The sequence below is a fragment of the Antechinus flavipes genome, chromosome 1 (assembly GCF_016432865.1).
Source record: "Antechinus flavipes isolate AdamAnt ecotype Samford, QLD, Australia chromosome 1, AdamAnt_v2, whole genome shotgun sequence".
In the NCBI taxonomy this organism is placed as follows: domain Eukaryota; kingdom Metazoa; phylum Chordata; class Mammalia; order Dasyuromorphia; family Dasyuridae; genus Antechinus; species Antechinus flavipes.
The window spans coordinates 337,241,959-337,262,151 of NC_067398.1; the positions used below are offsets into that span (position 1 = coordinate 337,241,959).

The 20,193-nt window shown below is 49.3% G+C and overlaps 1 protein-coding gene across 1 annotated transcript; it reads left to right on the forward strand.

Annotated features, from left to right (window-relative positions):
• Positions 1-39: 39 nt before the first annotated feature.
• Positions 40-18,981, forward strand: METRN (meteorin, glial cell differentiation regulator). The gene is made up of 4 exons (XM_051969181.1): positions 40-1,086; positions 5,354-5,775; positions 7,862-7,921; positions 9,342-18,981. The coding sequence occupies exons 1-4, from the start codon at positions 989-991 to the stop codon at positions 9,656-9,658; spliced, it is 897 nt and encodes a 298-aa protein (XP_051825141.1). The 5' UTR covers positions 40-988; the 3' UTR covers positions 9,659-18,981.
• Positions 18,982-20,193: the final 1,212 nt, after the last annotated feature.

Sequence of the window (20,193 nt, forward strand, 5' to 3'; positions counted from 1 at the left end):
CCTCTCCCCCCTCCCACTTTCCAGATTCTCTCTCCAGGTGTGGTAGGGGACAGATAACAGACGCGGGTAAACCTTAGCATCTTAAGACTTTAGAACTTAATGGCTCCCCTTTCAAGAGCATGGAGTGTGAAGGAGATGGGGGCGGGTATAGGGAGCAATGGTAGTGAAAAGGGAGTAGATACGGAGAATGCAGAGCAATAGGGTGCTTAATGAGGGGATTTTTGCTAATGATAATTATGAGTAATTTAATTCAATTCTTTGCTGAGTTTATTTCTAAGTCAGGGAAAAAGCTCTATACAGTCCCAGGATCGAGGTGGGACCTGGAGTGAGGGCGGGCGGTGCGGGGAGAAAAATGCGGGCGGGAGTGGTGGGGGAAAGGAAGACGACAGGACTGGCCGTGGTGGCCGAAGTCGGTGCCGCCCTTCCCCGGGCCGCCACATCTGGCTGGAAGCCCCGAGTCCCCAGGGCCGCACGATTCCCTCTTCTTGCCCCACGGATAGCCAGATATTGTTCTCCGCTCCGCTCACCACGGCTCAGCTTGGCTCCTACCGGCCCGGGCGGGGGCGGAGGCGGGGGCGGGGGAAGGAGCGCTCCCTCTCCAACCTCCTCCACCTCCCCGCTCCTCCACAGCCTGATTGGAGGAAAGTTTCTGGACTGGGTGGCGATTGGAGAGTTCTGTCAGTCTCCGCCTCCCTGCCCATCCCTCCCCTAGCCGCTGGCATCCCCCAGCCCAGGTTGAAAGTGGCCGGCGGCGCGGCGGTCAGCGAGCTCGGGGCTATGGGGTTTGGGAGCAGCGCCGCCGCGCCTCTCGCCTCCCCCGGGCTCTGAAACGCCTAGCCTAGAGGAGATGGGGGGCTGCGGTTAGCGGAGGCTGAGACTCGCCGGGTGCGAGGGTCGGAGGATGCGGCTCCAGCTGTTGCTGCTGCGGCGGCGGAGCTGCGGCTCCTGAGCGCCCCGGGGCCCCAGGCTCGGCTCCAGCTGCCCGGCCATGCCGCTTCCACCACTCCTTTGGCTACTGGGCTGCGGCCTCCTGGCCTCCGCGGCCCTGGCCAGTTACTCGGAGGATCAGTGCAGCTGGAGAGGGAGGTATGGATACCCCCAACCCTATCAATCACACCCCGCCTCCTGCCTTCATCTCTCCCCCAGCTCGGACTCCCCGCCTCCCTTCCCCCCTGTTCCCCTCCGCATCCTCCTCTTCTCGCCTCTCAGTCTGTCTCCGTTCCTCCTTCATCCTCTTCTTTAAAGGAAGCGTTAGAATCTTTACTAATTTGCCCCCCTTTCCTGAGCAATTTGGAGAGGGAGGAGGAATGTATAGTAATGTGGTCTTCTCCAAAGATAAGTAGGTAGGAGGAAAGAGGTGGGGAGCGCCCCCCTTCTCCGGAGCCGGAGAAATGGAAGGGCTTTCCTACCTTTGGGATGTCTCCCCTAGGTCAGAGGGATCTCCTTTTGCATCCTACCCCTGGCACCTGGAACTGGCGGCAAGGGGGGAGCGGGTGGTGGGGAGCAGGGGTTTTCTTGATTGAGTGCTGAGGCATCTCCAAGGAGAGGGCGGGGCTGGCAGGCCGGCGGGAGGAGGGAGAAGTCACAAAGTCAGCTTGGTTTTGTTCTCTTAGGGGTTTTTGGCGGGTCCTCTGAGGTGGACCCCCCCTTCTGCTTCATCTGCCCACTACATCCACATGCACACACACTCTCCTCTCCGAAGGAGAACCTGTCCTCCTCCTGGCATTCCGAGAACCTAAGGCTCTCCTGCACTTGTCTTCTCCCCGCCGCCCCCCAGCCCTCCCGGGCCTCTCCCTCCCCCGACTCTCTGGAAGCAAAGCCAGTTTAGGGCAGAGGCAGGGGGATTGGGAGTTGTGATGGCTCGTTGAAGATGTTTGAAATGGCTCTAAGGGTCTGAGCAAGATGGGGAGGGAAGCTCTGGAGAAAACTTGGGGCATCCCTCTCTAGGAAGGGAGAAGACAGCCCCAAGAGATGGAGAGGACAGAACCCTCTTTGTGAAGCTGCCACTCTCCTCCTGTCTGGTGCAATGGTGGACCCTCCTCGTTTCTTTCAGAATTAGTGTTGGTGAGGAGGGAATTAGCTTTTCCTGTAGGACGAGGCTCAGAGGGGAGAGTAGTTTTAGGGAGAAGGGTTGGAAAAATATGTGGCAGACTTTGAAGTGGGGGGGAGAGGGGTCCTTCTCTCCTGAAGAACTGTCACTAGTAACTGGGTTCTCTTCCCCCAACATGGGAGAGACGCCACTAATCTCCTGAGGGTGTGTGGGAGGATGAGGTGAAGGGACTTAAATGGGGGAGCCGAAAGGGCTAATCTTGGCCAATGTCTTGGCATGCTACTCCCTCCCTACTCAGTGCCAGATGACCCCAGAACTGGGGGATGGGGGAATATAAAATTGGGATCCCTTAAAAAATGATACAGGAAACCTGCAAACTGGTCCTGGCTCTGCCCCTGCCCCTAATTCAATTAGTGATCCTGGGCAAGTCAATTCCCCCCTTTGCTTCCTGCTCTTAAAGAAGCTTCTGGACTAGATTTTTGAGCTCAGCTCCTTGCTTTCAAGCTTGGGAAGCCAGGACATAGGGGATGGGAGAAGTGATCAGCCAAGTTTCCCTGCTTCCTCATAGCCAAGAAGTGGTTGCAGCCTGAATGGAAAGATACACATAGTTTTTGTCTTGGGCCTAGATTCCAAACTAATAAAGATCCCCATCTACTCCTAACCCCCTCCCTCAGTCCAGTGTGATGCAGATGTGTGTGGATCTTGGGCTGGGATGCAGTCTGCAGGGCCTCTGAGAGGATTAACATTTCAGGATCCACAAATCGTTGATCAAACAACTTGTGGGGCCTAAATCAGCTCTGAGGCTGAGCAACTGGAGAGACAAGGGGGGCCAAGGGCCTCTGTGTAGTCTCTGTGCTAAAAGCATCCTAGGGTGGAAGAGACATTCATTCAAAGGTCATCTAGTCCATCTTCCTGCCTCGAGCCGGGGCATTTTCCTCCCTGTAAGTCTTCCTCAAAAGGAGACAAAAGTTGGCCTTGGGATCGGGTACCATTCTTTCCCTGTCTTTACATTTCTTCATGTAATCTTACCAAAATTCCTCCTGCTGATACTTAAATAGTGGGAAAACAGCTGTTCTCTGTCCCTCACAAGACAACCTTCCATTGGCTTGAGGTTCCCGCCTGCTCCCTCTGCCCTATATCTCCTAGCTTCCTTCCATATCTGCATGCCTGCCAGTCTCTCCCTACCCACCCGCTTACCCCCGCCTTTATCCCCATATGCATTTACTATGCTTCCCAATCACCTTGTACATCTGCTGTACCACCCACTATATCAATGTCTATAGCAACTGGCCCAAGCTTGGAGTTTGAACCTTGGGAGGGCCAGGCTAAGAACTAGGCTAGTCTTTCCCCGGTTTTAGGAAGTTGGATGATATCCCTTCCAACAGTACTAAATTTTTTTTAATAACTTTTTATTGATAGAACTCATGCCAAGGTAATTTTTTACAGCATTATCCCTTGCATTCACTTCTGTTCCGATTTTTCCCCTCTCTCCCTCCACCCCCTCCCCGAGATGGCAAGCAGTCCTTTACATCCAACAGTACTAAATTAAGGAAACACTTCCTAAAAGCATTGTTCCAGAAGTAGAATGGGTTGCCTTAAGACCCTTTCAGTTTTCCTCATCTGTAAAATGGGAATAGTTCTTATCTCCCAGAGTTGTGAGAATCTGATAAGATAATATTTTAAAGTACTTTACAAATTTTAATATGCTATATAAATGATGACTATTATTTTTTTTCTCTTCTTTAAGCCTCATTTTTCTCCTCAAACTCAGGAAGTTTAGTCTCAGAGCCTTGATTTTCCCATCTTAAGGTTTCTTCCAATTCTAATGTTCCATGATCTTGTGAATTTATGATTTTATTTGCTCAGTGACCTGCAGGGCAACCTACACTTATTCTAATGAGAGCTATCCAAAAATGAAATTGGCTGCCTTGGGATCTAGATGATGGCCATTGCTAAAGGTTTCCTGGCAAAGGCTAGATCTATGTATTCAATATGGTGTAAGAGGGATTCTTATTCAGATACAGGTTGGAGTAGATGGTCTGAGGTTCCTTTCTACAGGAAACTCAATGATTTTGAAGGTAGAGGAGAAAGTAGCAGAGATTTGTTAGGTCACTACCACATGATCTAGCATTGGGCTGAGAAAGTTTTAGGGAAAGGGGAGGGCTGCTGTTAGTTAAGATTCCTGTGGCTAGCTGTACTGTAGTCAAGATTTTTACCAAATCTTGCACTCTTCCCTTATTACATGGATGGGAGCAAGTTTCACATAGAATCACAAAATTTCAGTTGTGGGGGAATCTTAAGAAGCCAACTAGACCAATCCGTTATCTGAAATAAAAAATCTCTACATTGACTTCTTGAACCTGGAATCTATGAACTTTTTAAAAAAATATTTTGGTAACTATATTTCAATATAATTGCTTTATTTTGAATCCTGAATATTTTAATGCATTTAAAAACATTGTTCCAAGAAAGGGTCCATTACCCCCAAATTTTAAGAATTCCTGCTCTCCACCCTCCCTGATCAATGTCATCTAGCTTTTACTTTTAAGACTTCCATTGAGAGGGGGACCTATTACCTTCCTAGGCTGACCCACCATACTTTGGATAAAAATGTCTTGGATAAAAAAGTTTCTTTGCAATTTCCCATTGCCTCCAATTCTACATTTTGAAGTCAAGAACTATCTATTCCTTTGGACAGCCAGTGCTGACTTGAAGAGCTCCCCGTTACTTAGTCAAAGTAACATCCCTGGTTCCCTCAGCTGATGCTCACGTGGCCTCTTGTCAAGGTCTCATCCTGAAGATTTCTTCTGGACAAATTGACCATTACGCTCTAGAGTAGTCTAACCAGGGCAGAGAGCAGTTGTGCTTTCCTCTCCCCAGTGCTAAATGCTATCCTTCTCTCAATGCAGCCTAAAACCATATTCAGTATTTTAGCTGCCAAGTCACAATGATAACTCATTTTGAGCTTTCATGGTCCACAACCCTCCTCTCTCCCCAGATATTTTTCAGGCAAAATTGGGTCATATACTAGCTCCTTTCCATCTTGTATTGTATGTGATGTGGGGCAGGGAAGGGGCTGGGAGACAAGGAGGCCGGAGCTCTGAGTGGAGTTCAAGAGTTCCTCTCTCAGAGCCTCCGTTTCTACAGCTATAAAATAGGGACACAAACTCCTGCCCTTCCCACTTCAGTGGGCAATTGTGGACTCATGTGAGACAGCAGTTGTGATAGGGAGTTCAATGTGGGGTGGGGGTGCCGGTACTGCTTTGTGGGTGCTGTACTGACCCTGTTTGGGGTTCTTGGCAGTGGCTTGTCCCAGGAGACGAACAGCGTGGAGCAGCTATCCTTGCATTGTGCTGAGGGCTCCCTGGAGTGGCTGTACCCAGCAGGGGCCCTGCGCCTCACCCTCTCCCCGAGGCTGCCCCCTGGCAGTGCTGGAGCTGGCCAGAGTCCCAGGCATATCACAGCCTGCATCAAGTCCTCTGGCCCCTTCCGGGGGGCCCAAGTCTACGTGGAGAGAGATGGACTCCTGGAGCTGCTGTTAGCTGAGGCCCAGGGGCCGCCCAGGGGCCGGTGTGTCAGCTGGCAGCCCCAGGAGCGGGTGGCCCTGTTCGTCCAGTCCACCCCGCATCGGGACATCAGTCGCCGAGTAGCAGCCTTCCGCTATGAGCTTCGAGGGGACTGGCACCTGCACCTCCCTTTGTTCACCCACAACCTTAGCATGGAAGGTGAGGAGGAGGAGGAGGAGGATCAAGGTCCTCTGGCCTCCTAGAGCTTGGGCCCCTTTCAGTTTGCTGACTCCACTTACACACCTATTTCGTCTCCCTCTAGCTCACCAGAACCCTTGTAGTTAGAACCGGAACCTGGGTCACAAAGCAAAGTGTTTTAGAGTCAGGGAATTGGGATTGCTGAGTTTTCTTGCCAGCCTATGTTAAGACTGACTTGCTGGATACCCTTCAGCCAGTTGACATTTACCCTCCTGGGGCCTATTTCCCTTAACTCTTAAACAGAACATAACAAGTGATCAGATTGGGATCCTGGTGAGCTACATATCTTTCCCTTCACTCCACATGAATTTATTGTCCCTCAGTTCTTCTACCTGAGATCGGGTAACCTGTCACACTCAGTGTGACTCAGGCCTCCAGACAATTCCTTAGGATCAGGAGGAAGTGAAGGAAGACAGACTGGAAGAGAAATCCCCATGATGGCCTGGAGTAGCTGTGATTTCTGGCCTTAGGGAAGAATTTTTGTGGTGTGGGAGGACTTGAAAGCCCTTGGGTAGATGGAGGGTTATTCAGTAAGAGTAGTAATGTGAAGCAGCTGCCATCTGAACATTTTAGGAACCACAGCAAAAGAAACCTGAACTGTAGCAGAAGGGATTCAAGTTAGATATGAATTTGCTGACTGCAAGGGTTACCAAGGGAGGCCATGGCATCTACCCTGGGTTTGTTTGAGGGAAGTGTAGGCAATGACCTCCCTGGAGTGTTTGGAATACAGTCCAGCTTTGAGGCTGGATGACCTCTCAGACTTCCTCTCAGCCTTAGGATTCAGTGATTGGGCCTTGGGGAGCATGTGGGAAGCCCTGCTTTGACCCAAGGCCTCCCATTGGGGGAGGAAGAGTAACTTGAATCCCCTTCTCTCCCCTGCCTGAAGGGGGGAGGGAAGAAGAGAACCAGGGTTAGAGTGTGCTCCCTACAGGGGCTGGGGGCCCAGAAGGGGCTGTAGCCCCATGACCTCCCTCCTCTCATCCCTCCGCCAACCCCTGCATGCCTCCAACAAAAGTCCAGTGTGCTATCTGTGGCCTGGCTGCCTGGTCTCCATGGTGATATGGGCACTCCCCCACCATCTCCCCTGCTGGGCAAGGCAGCTCATTCCCATCCTTTGAGAGCCCCAAGGCTGGATATGATGGGATTAGCCCCACCCATCTGTTGAGAGGGGGTGGGAGGTTCAGGGGAGTGGGTAGAGAGGGGAAAGGATCCTGTTCTCTTCTCTCTGGAAGCCTCTGGTCTTATCCCAAGGCCCTGGCTCTTCCAAATTGCCATAATTTTCTAAAATACCCCTTCTAGGGATCCGGGAGGATTTTCTGAGTCAGTATCTATTCTGATTTGTCTTTTAAGCCAAATAAAAAGACTGAGAGCTTTATGGATTCTTTTTGAGGATGAAAGAGAGTCATAACAGTTAAAAAAAATAGAAATCAGGAGTCCTGGGCTAAAGAAGAGAAACCTAAAACCATATACTTTTGTAAATAATGTATAAGTTGTTGATTCTGTCACGTGAGTTAGAAGTATGAAACATATGATTTAGGCATATGCCTGTATATGTATATATACTTATGTATGCTTTTGGGCTCCATTCATTGAATTCCAGGTTATCTTTGGAGGTTTTACACTTGCATGGCTCAAGAGGCAGCTGCGGCAGAGTAGGAAAAACACTGACTGGACATAGAAGACCCGGATTCAAATCTGATCAATACTGCTTAAATAACGATAGGACTAGGGATAAGTTATTTTACCCCTTTGTCTTCCTTCTCTATAAAGTGGGAATAATAAAACTTTTACTGCTAAAGCACTACACAAATAGGCGTTATTAAGAGATTTCTAGTTAAGCTGAAGGATTCTCAGGAGGGGTCTAAATAAATTTGATTTCAGCCCCCAAGCCAAGTATGGATAGGGCAGCCTCCTCTTAACCTTTTCTTGAACTTACTATTCTCCAGCGGGGAAGACTAGTAGGAGGGAGAAAGATAGGGGGAAAGTTGAGTAGCAAGTGGGGAGCCTCCCCCAATTTGTCCACTTCATGCTTCTGTCTGTGCCCCAGGAACCTGTCGCCCGTGCAGTGATGCTGAGGTTCTCATGGCTGTGTGCACCAGCGATTTTGGTAAGTAGCTTTCTGGCCCCTCGGACTTGCTCAGTTTAGTGTTTTTTCCAGCCTCCCCCCTCTTGCCCATTTTATTCCAGCTTCTCCTCCCCCAAATTCCTTACCCCTTCCCAGGATTATAATGGGCTTTGATTGGATTCTCCTAGCATCTCCCTTGGCCACTGTCCCCGTCCTGCTGGTGTTTGCCCTCTTTCCGCTGCCCTTTTGTCTTAGGTTTCCTGGGAGGGAGAGAAGCTATTTGTCTGGAACCCTCAGTAAGTATAGTCCCTGCTGCTAAAAACAGGTCCAACCTTTGATCTGTGCCTGTGAAGTGACAGTGGGGAGACTGGGCAATGAGCTTGGTACTGTTACAGACTTGGGGATCCTGGAAGTAGAGGAAGCACTTAAGGTCCACTGGGGTTCTGGGCTGGGGGCAGCATGGCATGGAGCGGGGAAGGGAGGAATGTTCTTGTAGTTTATCCATCAACAGAAGAAGGGGGCTCCACTTTCCGGAGCGGGGTCCCCAGAGACAGTAGTGAGCAGCGTCTGAGCTAAAGCTGAAGTCACACTGTGTGCAGGGGATCCCGAGGGTGTCTGCCAATGGGGGGGAGGGGGGGAGGGCCTGGCCTAATCAGGGTTTGCAGATTGCCCAGGAGAGGGGGGCCCAGTTGCCATGGGAAGCCGGAGAGTTTATTAGTTCCTCTGACAGAGGTCCAGAGACTATTCAGCCGTGTTGGCTGGGGAGAGCGAGAGAGTGCACTTGGGTTGGAGGTCAGATGATCTAGGGGGAGTTTGGGGCATGCAGAAGTGGGGGAAGGAGCAGCAGCAGGTTCAGCTGACACGCCTGATGATGAGCTCACACCGTGCACCCCCCGCTCCCCTCCCCAGCCTATCTCTTTTGGCTTGCTCATTCTTCTAACACAGCAAGGAGGCTGGGGTCTCGGCTAGCCCTACAGCTCGACCTCAAGTCCCACAGCCTTGCCAGTGAGCTCTGCTGGGGAGGACGGCGCAGGTTGTTCTGCATGGAGCCTGAGGGTCCGGGGGGGAGGGAGGGTGGTTCAGATCTGCTTGGAATCCTCAGCAGGTATCGCAGCCCTCGGAGTCCTTGGTGTGCTGAGTGACAAGCCCACCCTTTCTGACCTCAGTGCTATTCACTTGGGCATTAGATTCCCTACTGACCCGAGAAAGCCACGGGCTACCCTAGGTGGGAGAGGGCTGGCAGGAGTTACTGTAGGGTCCGGGACGCAGGCTGGTGAAGGGGATTCCCGTGCCCGGCCGGCTGAAGGAGAGAACCTGTAGCCCCAGCTCTTCTCCGCTGAGCGTCGCCCTCCTTCTGCGCCCCCTCCCCATGCTTTCACCTGCACAGCCTCTCCCTGACCGCCAGCCCCTCCCCGGGCACCGTGGCTGGAGACGGCAGCTGTGTTTCCCTTTCCCCTGGCAGTGGTTCGAGGGACCATCTGTGGGGTGACTCACGACCAGGAGCTGCAGGAGTCGGTGATCAGCGTCAGCGCGCCTCGCATCCACCGGCAGAAGTTCCCCTTGTTCCAGCCGGCCGAGTCCCCCAGCCAGGTGTCCGGCACCATCCGCACTCCCTTGCGCTGCGGCGTCAGGCCCGGCCCTGGCACCTTCCTCTTCACTGGCTGGAGCCACTTTGGGGAGGCCTGGCTGGGCTGCGCTCCCCGGTACCAGGATTTCCGCCGCATGTATGACGCGGCCCAGGCTGCCCACCACAACCCCTGTGAGATGGCCCTGGATTAAGGCTCCCTGAGGCTGGGAAGAAAGGACCCCACTGACCACGCTGAGGAGCTCTCAGTACCCCGGACTGTCCAGAGGTGCTGTAAGAAAGAGGAATTGCTTTGATCCTAGCTTTTGTTTTAGGAGTCAGCAAGGTCAGACGACCAGCACATTCCCGGGCATCCAAGTGCAGAACCAATGATGCCAGTCTTGGGAGAGATGTCGAGGGGGCACTTTGGGCAATTAATCTGGGGGGGTAGCCTGGGCTGGGAAAAGCCATCTTTTCCTTGGTAGAGCTCCCCCACCATCACCCCATGGGGTGCCGCCTGTCCTGCGCATCTTGCAGATCAGAGAGGTCTTAGAGGGAAAGATGAACCGGCCCTTCACTCTACCTTCCCCTTTCCAGGGAGACGTTGCTGCTAGAGCCTGGGACTCCCCAGCTTGGTGGGCATCTCACTTGGAAATGACTCGGCAGAGTGGGATAGGAAGGGCAGGGGTGGGAGAGAGAAAGGCGGAGAAGAGGCCTTGGGGGCCCTACAGGGATCCTGATACCAAATGTATGTGCCCACAGTGGCGTTTCGGGGGAACTAAACTCTCTGCCAAGCATGTGGCTTAGTGGTTTCTTCCTGCTTTCATCGGCAGGTAGGGGCTTCATTGGTGAAAGTACCGGGGGGAGGAGGCAAGGGATGTTGTCCTGGTTATTTCCCTCTGCCAAAAGCCCTTTCCCTTCTCTGCCTGGGCTCTCCAGCCTCTAGAACCTATTGGCTGGGTAGTTTATTAGGCAAACCTTTTTGGAGAAAGTAACTGAATTCAATGAAAGGAAGGTTTGGGGGTATGGGGTAGGTTAGAGTGTAAAATGACTTGAAGAGAGTCAGATTCCTTTTACCTTGGTACCTTATTTATTGTTGTGTGTCCCCTTTCACACACCTCTTCTCCCCCTGCCTTCCAAGCCCATCGTGGCCCTCACTCACAGCCTTCTACATGTGTTTTCTATTAACCTTCAGTCCTGTCTTCTAGGTGTATGGCCATCCTGGGACACATGCATCCTCTCAAACACAGGCTCTCACACCCACCCACATGCTCCCTGTGCATTCTCTTGTGCGCGCGCTCTCTCTCTCTCTCCCTCTCTCTCTCTCTCTCTCACACACACACACACATTTTCCTTTTTCTTCCACTGCAGTTGCTTCAGTTCTCTCAAGTCCTGCATTTTATATCCGCCCACAATGGGATCTGATAAATGGGTTAAAAACTCCCACTTCCTGATACACACAGGAGGAACATCATCCCCCAGCCACTCTTCTCCATCTCTGAGAACTGAAGCTGGAAGGATGGAGAGATTCCTGGAGGCTGAGCTCACACTGGCCACCATCCAAGAAGGCAACTAAGGGGATAAGGAAAGGAAGATGCTCTCTCTTAGAGCTCACATCTCAGAGAGATAGACCAAGCAGATAAACTCAGTTTTCAGAGTTCCCTTAGGTGGTTCTTATTAATCTAAAGTGAGTAAGAATGCCTGCAGAGAGCCTTAAGCCCAGAGGGAGGCAGAGAAAAGGAAGATTAGCAAAAAGGAATGAATGTTCCCTAGAAAAAGCTGAGTCCAAAAGCCTGTTTCCTTGAGATTTAGAGCTTCTTGTGAATGGTGTGCTGGCCTGAAATTCAGAACTGCTGAAGTCTGTTGAATTTTGTTTCAGGTTTGACTTTGAATGACTGGTTAAAAAGCCACTTCCCTGTCTTAGTGCCCTAGTCACCCTGTCTGTAAAATGGGGATAGTCATCTTTGGCTCAGGCCCACCTTCCTGGGGATGAATGAGAGGATGTCTGTGATGTGCTGGGAGCGCCTCAGAGGTGGTGGACGTGAGATGAATTCTCAACACCATGGGCATTCTGTCTTGCGCCTTGCTAGAGATGAGAGAGCCGTTTTGCAAGAGAGAATAGAAGGCCTGAGTGGGGAGAAGGAAGCGCTCTAAATTTGGAAGACAGTGGCAGGATGACTTGGGGATTGAGGAGGGAGGGAGAGAGGGAGCAAGAGGGCACCCCATCCCGGACCGGGCTCTCGCCCTACTTTCTGCAGTCCAGCACATTCCAGGGAAGAATGTGCCACTTGTTGCTGAATTTCCTCACGGGGGCCGGGGAGCTGTTTCACCCAGCTGGGCTCAGGGCTCCGGGCTCTCTTCGCCACCCCCCTTACCAGCCCTGGAGGGGGAGGCGCACAATGGGGTCTCTAAGGAGATGTTTCCCGCCACTTCCCCCCATTGTCGCCCTTTCTCTCCCTCCCCCATTCCTTCCTCCTTGCTCTTTCAGGCAGATAAAGGGCTGAATTGGTGAATTGGTGGGTTACAAAGAAGAGGCGGCACAAAGCCTGAAAGAGGCAGAGGACTGTGGCTGCTTCCCCTGTCTCTTCCCCCTCCCCCCCAAGCCAAAGCCAGGAAGAAGGATGACCCCGGAGTCCCTCTGCTGGTATGGCTGACTTCCTCCAGTCCCTCTGATGGGGAGAACGGCCCCCCTGCTCGGGCTTTTCCAGAGCCGGGGGAGAGAGTGTCTCTTAGGGGGAAAACAGCAGCTGGAGTTATTTGGGAGAAAGGGCCAGGATCATGTATCGCATCAAGGTTTCCCCCACTTCCCCCTCTCCCTGAGGTACTTGGTGGTGGAGGGTCTGCACCCATACAGGCAATTGAGGAGGAGTATGTGTTGGGGGCGCTTAGAGAACTGAGCTCATGGGAGGCAGCTAGGGGCCAGCGAGCTCCCACAACATGAGGTAGAGGAGGAAACTAGACCTGGCAGCTAGCAGGGCTTGGGCCTCCCTGGCCTGGGAGTCCCCCATACCCTGGTGATCCCAAAGTCAATCCTTGTGCCCTCCAGACACTAGGGTCTGGAGGCTGGGTTTCAGCGGGTCCCCCAGGGCTGGGATCCCAGCAGACTAACAGGCAGCCCCAGGTTCAGCCTGCCTCCAAGGCTCCGGGCCCCCAGTGGGGCCAGGATTCGGACCAGCCTCCGGTCTGTGCGTGTGCGGCTCGGTGTCTGAAACCATGTTTCCTAGTAAGCTGGGGCACTCTGTCTTTTCCAGAGATGGTAGGCAACAAGTATTAGCAAAGACTTGGGCCTAAGGGCTTCCCTGGCTAGGCTGAAACAAGACAAATTGCTGAAAGTTGGAGGCTGGAGTTAGAATCTGCTCTCATTTAGCTGTGACATGAGTTGGCTCATCTTGGACAAGTCACCTCAATGCTGGTCTTCAGGTTCCTGATCTGCAAAGTTACAGGCTTAAACTAGATTTATGAGGTTCCTGCTAGCTCTAAATTAACTATCCCTTATCACCAATCCTGATCCCACTGTCCCAACTTTGGCCCCATGGTGTCAGTGGGCCATAATAGAATTAGGAAAAGCTGAGTTGGGATTCTGCCTTATACTATGTGACCCTGAGGGAGTCACTTAACCTATCTCAGCCTTAGTTTCCTTATCTGAAAAATTGAGATAACGATAGCACCTACCTCAGGATTTTTCTATGGACCAAATGAGAAAAATGACGTTTTATAAAATGCTTTGCAAGCCATAAGGTGGGTATGTAAATATCAGCTTTTATACCCACCCACCTTTCTGAGCCTCCACTTAGGAGTTCTGGACCTGGAAATGATTGGCAGAGAAGATACTACCAGTGGGTTTTTTGTTTTTTTTTTCTGAGAGAAAAGTGAGGTAGTTGTGGGCTGATTGGGCTGCAAGAGTCCCTTACAATTCTTTATTCTTTATTTATCTCTAGAGGATGACTCTAGAGGGATTATTCCTTTTTTTTTTTTAATCAAAGCAGTAGGTTCTTTGTCCATGAGGAAGGGTTGAAAAGTGGTGTTCTGGTTTTGCTTTCTATTCAGAGTTTTCACTGCTGTTTCTATTAACTGCAGGGGTAGAAGTGTTGAGAGACTAAGATTGATCTTCATGGAAGAAGATGCGTGTGAAAGAGCGTGTGGGTGTGTGAGTGCCTTCCTGTGCCTCTGGTGGCAAATGTGATCCCACATGCATGTGCACCCCGGTGGATGCTGTGGGGGTGGGTGCACGTTGACAAGGGTATGGAGTAAGGTTCCACAAGAATGTCTGGGACACATCTCGGGTGAGGCTGTGGGTGTGTGAGAAAGTGGTCTGCATGCCTGGGAGCTTTTCTGTGTAATTGGTTCTTGGACGAGAGTATAGAGAATTAAGTACAAATTCCACATGTGGCTTCCTGGGACTCATTCTGCCATTGATCCACACCAGACTAATCCTTCTAAGGTTTAGAAGGGGCAGCCTCTCGTCACCCCAGGGTGGCAGGGCCAGTAATGAATAGCAGTCTCCAAAGGGGAAGGGCTATTGTGAGCAGGTTTGGGCTGAGGTCTCTGGGCCTGCTCTCTCTCCATTACTTAGAACATTGCCAGGTCACTTCTCTTTTCTGGAGCTGTTCCCAAGGTCCTGGGCTTTCCCATCATCTGGGAGTGCGTAGTTGCAGAAATCTAAGTGGCAGCCTCCGCCAGGGCCCCTTTTGGGAGTTGGGGGGTGGGAGTGGGGGAGGGAAGCCGTGTGTGCTTGGCAAACTAAATGAGATGGCTCTCTGCCCTGAGGCCTAGAGGGCTTGGTCCCCTCCCTGAGGCTCTGACCAGCACTTGGGAATGGCCTCCAGATTTTGAGTGCTCAGGTGGGCTTGGAAATTGCCTCCTCCCAGCTAAGCAGCCTTTTCTCCCTTTGGCTGTTGGCTCTCAGGGCTGCGGCTGAGATCGCAGGCAGCTGGGGAGGGAGCTATTCCCAGCACATAGTGACAAATTCCTGACATTCATGGCTACTTTACAGCATGGAGGAGGAGAGGAAAAAAAAAAAGACCTAGGAGAGTAAAGATTAAAGTCTTTGGCTCTGAGAGGTTTCCTACCGGGAGCGTGAAGGCTCTCCACTCAATCCTCACCTGCCCCCATTTAAATCCTTTGGAATCCAAATAGTGGCCCCCTCTTCCCACCCCCAGCCTGGGAAAGGTCATTTCTTTGGTATTCCTAAATCCCTTTTTACATATTGCCTAGGGTGGGAAATCTCTGCAGCTTCTTTCTCTCCCCAGACAACTGGGAAATTCAGAAGTGAGGAGTCATGGGGATCGCACCGGAACCTGGGGAATGGCCTCCCCCATTCCCTCCGCCTCCCCTGCTCTCATATTTCCTGTCCTCCCCACCGAACTCAGGCGCCTTATTTTCTCCCCTCACTTCATTTTCAGTTTCACTTACACATCATCTTTCTTAACCTCAGCCCTCTTGGCCTTTATTTTTGTTGGCTGCTCCCCCCTCCCCAAAGGCTCGCTCCGTCTCCACTCTCCCTTGGCCTCCATCCTTCCCTGTTTTTCTGCTCCCTTTACACTACACCCCTCCTCCTTTCTCTTTGCCTGATTTTCCATCAGATTTCAAGCTAATTGCCTCCAGCTGCAGGAGAGAACCGGAAAATCGGAGAAGTCTCCGTGGCAGTTCATTTGGCTGGGGTTGGGGCTCAAGATGGTTTCGTTTAACGAAGCCCTATTTGGTTGTCCCAGAACAAGAGCTAGGGGGGCCAAGGCCCCACTCTAATTAGGGGTGGTTGGTGGAAAGAGTCCCGAGTATAAAGTTTATCACCCTCTTTGCGCTTCTCTAGGCCCACTACGATCAACAACTCCTCCAGCTCCCAGTGCATCTGTCCTTCCTCTCTGGATCCAATTCAAATTGCCTAAGCCCAGCTATTATGTCTTTCCATAGCGTGTTGGACATAAGCAAAGTGCTTTTTCAGCAAAAATTTCCGCAGCCCTTCTCCTGCTTATGAACTTTGATGGTGAGAGCAGTACAGAGAGGAGGGGTAGGAAGCCAACGATGGAATTCAGAAGTTTGGTTCCCAGTCCCATCTTAAGCCCCCTCCCCCATTTGAAATAGGGCCCTTTTGGGAAAACATTTCTGACTTGTAAATTCCCCACCTGGACCACCAGAGAAAAGAGCTTTGGCCAATATAACATAGTAGAAAGACCTGGGCTCCAGTCTCAGCTCTGCCACCTTCCATCTGTCATTAAGCCCCGATATTATGGTTTTGCTATGGAGCTGGCACTGTAGCACTGCAAAGAGTTGTAGCTGCCCTTAAGGGGTTTCCATTCTAGTAGGGGAGACAACATACAAACAACTATACAGCTTGTGTAGAGAGTCCATGGAAGGAAGACAAAGGAATGGACCAGGAAATAACCTTGCAGAATCTGAGTCATGAAGAGAACCCAGGAAGTCCAAGGAAAGAAGGAAGGCATTCTAAGCATGGGGGAGAGACACTCAGTGAAAAAAGTTGGAGTTGGGAGATGGAGTGTTGTGAAAAGAATACTTGGGAGGAAAAGGTGACAAGGGGAATAAAGTGTAAAAAAGATTAGACTTGACAGGGAGAGACCAGGTTGTGAAGGTTTTTAAAGCCAAATAGGATTCTATATTTGATTATGGAGATGATAGGGAGTCAGATTGAGGAGGGCAGTGAAATAGTCAGACTTGCATTTTGGCAACTGAATGGAAGTAACAGGGGAAAGACGAGGTAGGAAGATGGGAAAGTTTTTGCAGGATTCTGTGCCTGAAGTGATGAGCACCAGTGTGGTGGCTGTATGAATAGAGAGAAGTTATGAAAGTTGATAAGATTTGGTAATAGATGGGATATGTGGAGAGAAGAGTGAAGGATGATACTGAGGTTATGAGCCTAAGTGACTGGCACGATGATGATGTCTTAAATAGTAATGAGGAAGTTGGGAAGAGGTAAAAGCTGGGAGAGAAAGAATAGGAGTTCTGTTTTGGTTATGTTGAATCTGAGAGGAGCCTATGGGATGTCCAAAAAACAGTTGATTATTTATAGTTATAAATGTGGGGTGTCCTGGAGTATACCTGGACCTCATGATAGGTCTACCTGGGATCCAAAGCCTTTAGCAACAGGTGTGCCTTTCTATGTCTGGGAATGCCCAATTGTTACAGCTGTTGCTGTTTGCTTCCTCTTTTTTGCTAAAGGAAGAAGCAGGTTTGTTTTAGTGACTTGATCATCTTGGAGCCCCTCTGTCACCTTTTGAATCCAAGTGATGCTTGGACTGTTCTAATGGTACTGCTGCTACCTATTAGAACCTGCTTCCTGTTAGGAATGAATAGGTGATTTGATCTGCTCTCCTCCCCACTCCTAGGAAGTACTGTAGCCAGGTTAGGGAAAAGTTACATTGTTTTTGCCATTGACTTTGCCTTGCCATTTTGTTTCAGTGTGGGACTCCGGGTCTCTGGTTGCTTCAGAAGATTAAGACAAAATACAAAAATTTTAAGCTTTAAAAAGATGTACTTTTGTCCTTAGGTAGAGTATGGGAACAAGGGGACAGGGTCCAGGTGGTGCTTTTTTTTTTTTTTTTTTTTTTAAAGAAAAAGCTAAAAAGTTATTCTATAATTGGGGTAAGGGAAAGGGTTTGATTAAAAGCACTTTGCAAAGTTTGTACTTTTAAAATGTAGTTGTTAATTTTTAAAAATTGAGCTTAAGTTTTAGTTTGATAAACAGAACATCCTTTATAAATGAATATTCAATAAATGTTTGCCTTTAAAAAATAAATGGGCACATATTCCAATGACATGTGCTATACATTCCTGAAACATGGAGCTATTGTGATAATATTAAAAGAGATAAATAGATCTGATTGTTTAGGAATTTTGTCATCAGCTCTGAAAAACAGCATCTTAAAACTAGTGGAAAATTTCGTTATCAACTGTTCTCATTTTGGAGAACTTTTTTGCAAAACAGATAAGATTTTTCAGCAGCAAGAAACTTTAGAGATCATTCCAAAAGTCTCATCTTTCAAGTGAGCAATTTGAAGTCCAGAGAGGCTCAAGGTCATAGGGGTCACATATGGCGGACCTAGGAATCAAACCCAGGTTTCAATCAACAAATCTTTTAGGTACCTACTTAAAAGGATTCTCTGTGTTAGGATAGGCACTGGGGTTACTAAGACAAAAACGAACCCTTCTTCATCTTCCAGGAGCTAATTAAAAGAAGCATATAAAAAGATAAATAAAAGGTAATTTTTTTTCTCCTTGAGGAAGGAAAAAAAAAATGGCAGATGGGGGGGATTAGGAAAAGCTTCATGGAGGAAACAATATTCCAATTGGGATTTGAAAGAAGCTGGGACCCTTAATCCAGTACTCTTTCTACCCCACCATAATGTCAAACAATGAGTTGAGTTCTTTTCAAATTAAAAATATGCACCATTCATCTCTGCCTCCTAGACTTTCAGCTCTCTGAAATAACATTGGTCATTCAAATACCTGGGAATGAACTGAACATCATAGGTGAGGATGGTTGACCTCCTTCCAGGGATCCCAAACATGGCTAAGTTAGAGAATTTTAAGAATAACTGGCATAGATGATAATGGACTGGATTTGAAGGTCAGTCAGACTGGAATTTTAATGTCTCCTCTGATAACTACCAAACAGTTGTGTGACTGTTTACAAATATCACCTCTGAACCTCAACTTTCCTCATCTATGAAGATAGTTTCTATACCTACAAGATTGTGATAATTAAATATGATAATGTATGTAAATGTCAATCTTTCAAGATGGGATCCAAAAGGAAAGAACTTTGTTTTAATCTTAGCTCTGTTTTTTAAGTGCTTCAAGTGACCAAGAATGGGTAGATACCTGGAAGGAGAAATTCCAGTTGAATCCTGATGGATGGAAAAGATGAGGAAAACAAGGGAAAGGGGATAAGGGCTTGGGAGGGTGGGGGGGAGGGAAGGGAAGAATCAGAAGAAAAGGCCTTTATAACACCTGACACTAGAGAAGCTTCTGACCAACACACACTCTTCATTTCACCCGATTCTCATCGTTTGTCCTTCAGAGCATCAAAGCAACAGTGATGTAGCATAAAACTGAGCCCAGGATTGATGACATCAGTGTAACAAAAAGCCTGAATAAAGTGTCAGAAAGTTTTAAAGCTGGAGAGTTCAGCTCTAAGAACTGGTGCCCCTTCCATAAATCTGTACACTAACCCCCTTTCCTTCTCCCTATCACCTTCCCATTCCTTCAGGAAAAGAACCCAAAGCCCAAACCATTAGGCTGGCTGTCCAATTCCTGGTGTTTGGGGATGTTCCCTTCCAGCTCCCTCAGGCCCAGTGGGCCTTACTCTCTACCCTGCTGACTCCAGGCCGTTGCTTTTTGATCTGTTGGTACAAACCAAGGATCCTCGGATATGTTCATCTCCTCTGAAGTTGTACCCTTTTTTGTGTGTTGTCTTCAGATAGAATGTAAGCTCCTTGAGGGCAGGGACTCTCAATTTTCCATTTGTATTGCCATTTAGTGTAGCTTGGCTCTCAATAAAATGTTTTCCCTCCCATTCATTCCATCATCTTGTTTGGCCTCAATTTCCTTGTCTTTAAAGTGGAGATCTGAGGTTCAAATAAGCTGAAATGACTTTGTAAAATTTAAAGGCCTCTATGAATGTAAGAGATTATAACTATTATTAATGGTGTGCCAAGATAGTACTGCTGTGCTGTTATTTTCATTTTTCTTCAGAAAAAAAGCCATCGAGTATTATTGTATATGAAACAACATGGTGCAGTGAATTGAGATCCGGGATCTTCCTTCTAACACAGTGGCTTTGTGACACTGCACAAGTCATTCATCTTTAAATGCTCTAGACCTCAGCTTCTTAAACTGGGTGGAGATCCCGTGTGGGATCTCATACTTGAATGTGGGAGTCACCAAATTATGACTTATTAACAGTAAACCTTGGATTTTATACATATTTTATATACCTGGGGGTGGTGTAAAAATTTCTAAGGCAAAAGAGGTAAGAGTGGTCCTGTTTTAGGCCATTCTTTAAGACTGTTGCAGAGAGGAACGATGACATAAATAGGTGGGAGCAATTTTTCCCTGAAAGTTCCCCCTATATCAATGAAATTAGAGGTCCAGTTTCTGTTACCATATGTGAGCACCCATTTAAGTCTTGATGCCAAATAATGGTGCAGAAATGACCCTGGGCTCCATAAGGCTATGTCATCAGGGTGCAATGACAGGTGCCGCTGAACCAGCGAAGGCCTAGGAAACCAAGCAGTCTGGTTAAGGGAGGAGAAGCCCAACTCCAAAAGCGGACCACCGGGGACAGAGCATTTTTGGCCACAGCAGATCCAGAAGACCCCGGAAGGTTTGTCCCAAAGGCAGCACCCACGAGCGACCCCGCAGAGGCAAGGTGTGCCGCTTTTGGAAGTACCGGGAGCGCTGCGCTTAGAACTAGCGGAGGTGTGGAATGTTAATATATAACGAGCTCTGTTTTCTCCCTTGAGATTAGGCACGGGAGTGGGGAGGGGTGAGTTTTCTTTCCCTCAACACCCCCTCCTCCCCATTCTGAGAGGACTCTTCTGGAGAACTGCTTGGTCACAAGCAACAATAGCTCTCTTTGTGTGTACAGGAGTTAAGCGCTTGAATCAGGACTGCGAACCTAAAACTGGAATGAGCTGCTTTAGGTTGCTGAACCCCAACTTTTTTCCTTACTGAATCAAAGATTTTTTTTAAAATTCTAAATCTGGGGACCTTCCGGATAATGGAGCTAAGGTTC

Coding starts and splice junctions, on each gene's coding strand:
- METRN (XM_051969181.1), top strand. CDS start 989: ATGCCGCTTCCACCACTCCTTTGGCTACTGGGCTGCGGCCTCCTGGCC. Junction 1,087..5,353: donor CAGTGCAGCTGGAGAGGGAG/GTATGGATACCC, acceptor GGTTCTTGGCAG/TGGCTTGTCCCAGGAGACGA. Junction 5,776..7,861: donor CCACAACCTTAGCATGGAAG/GTGAGGAGGAGG, acceptor TCTGTGCCCCAG/GAACCTGTCGCCCGTGCAGT.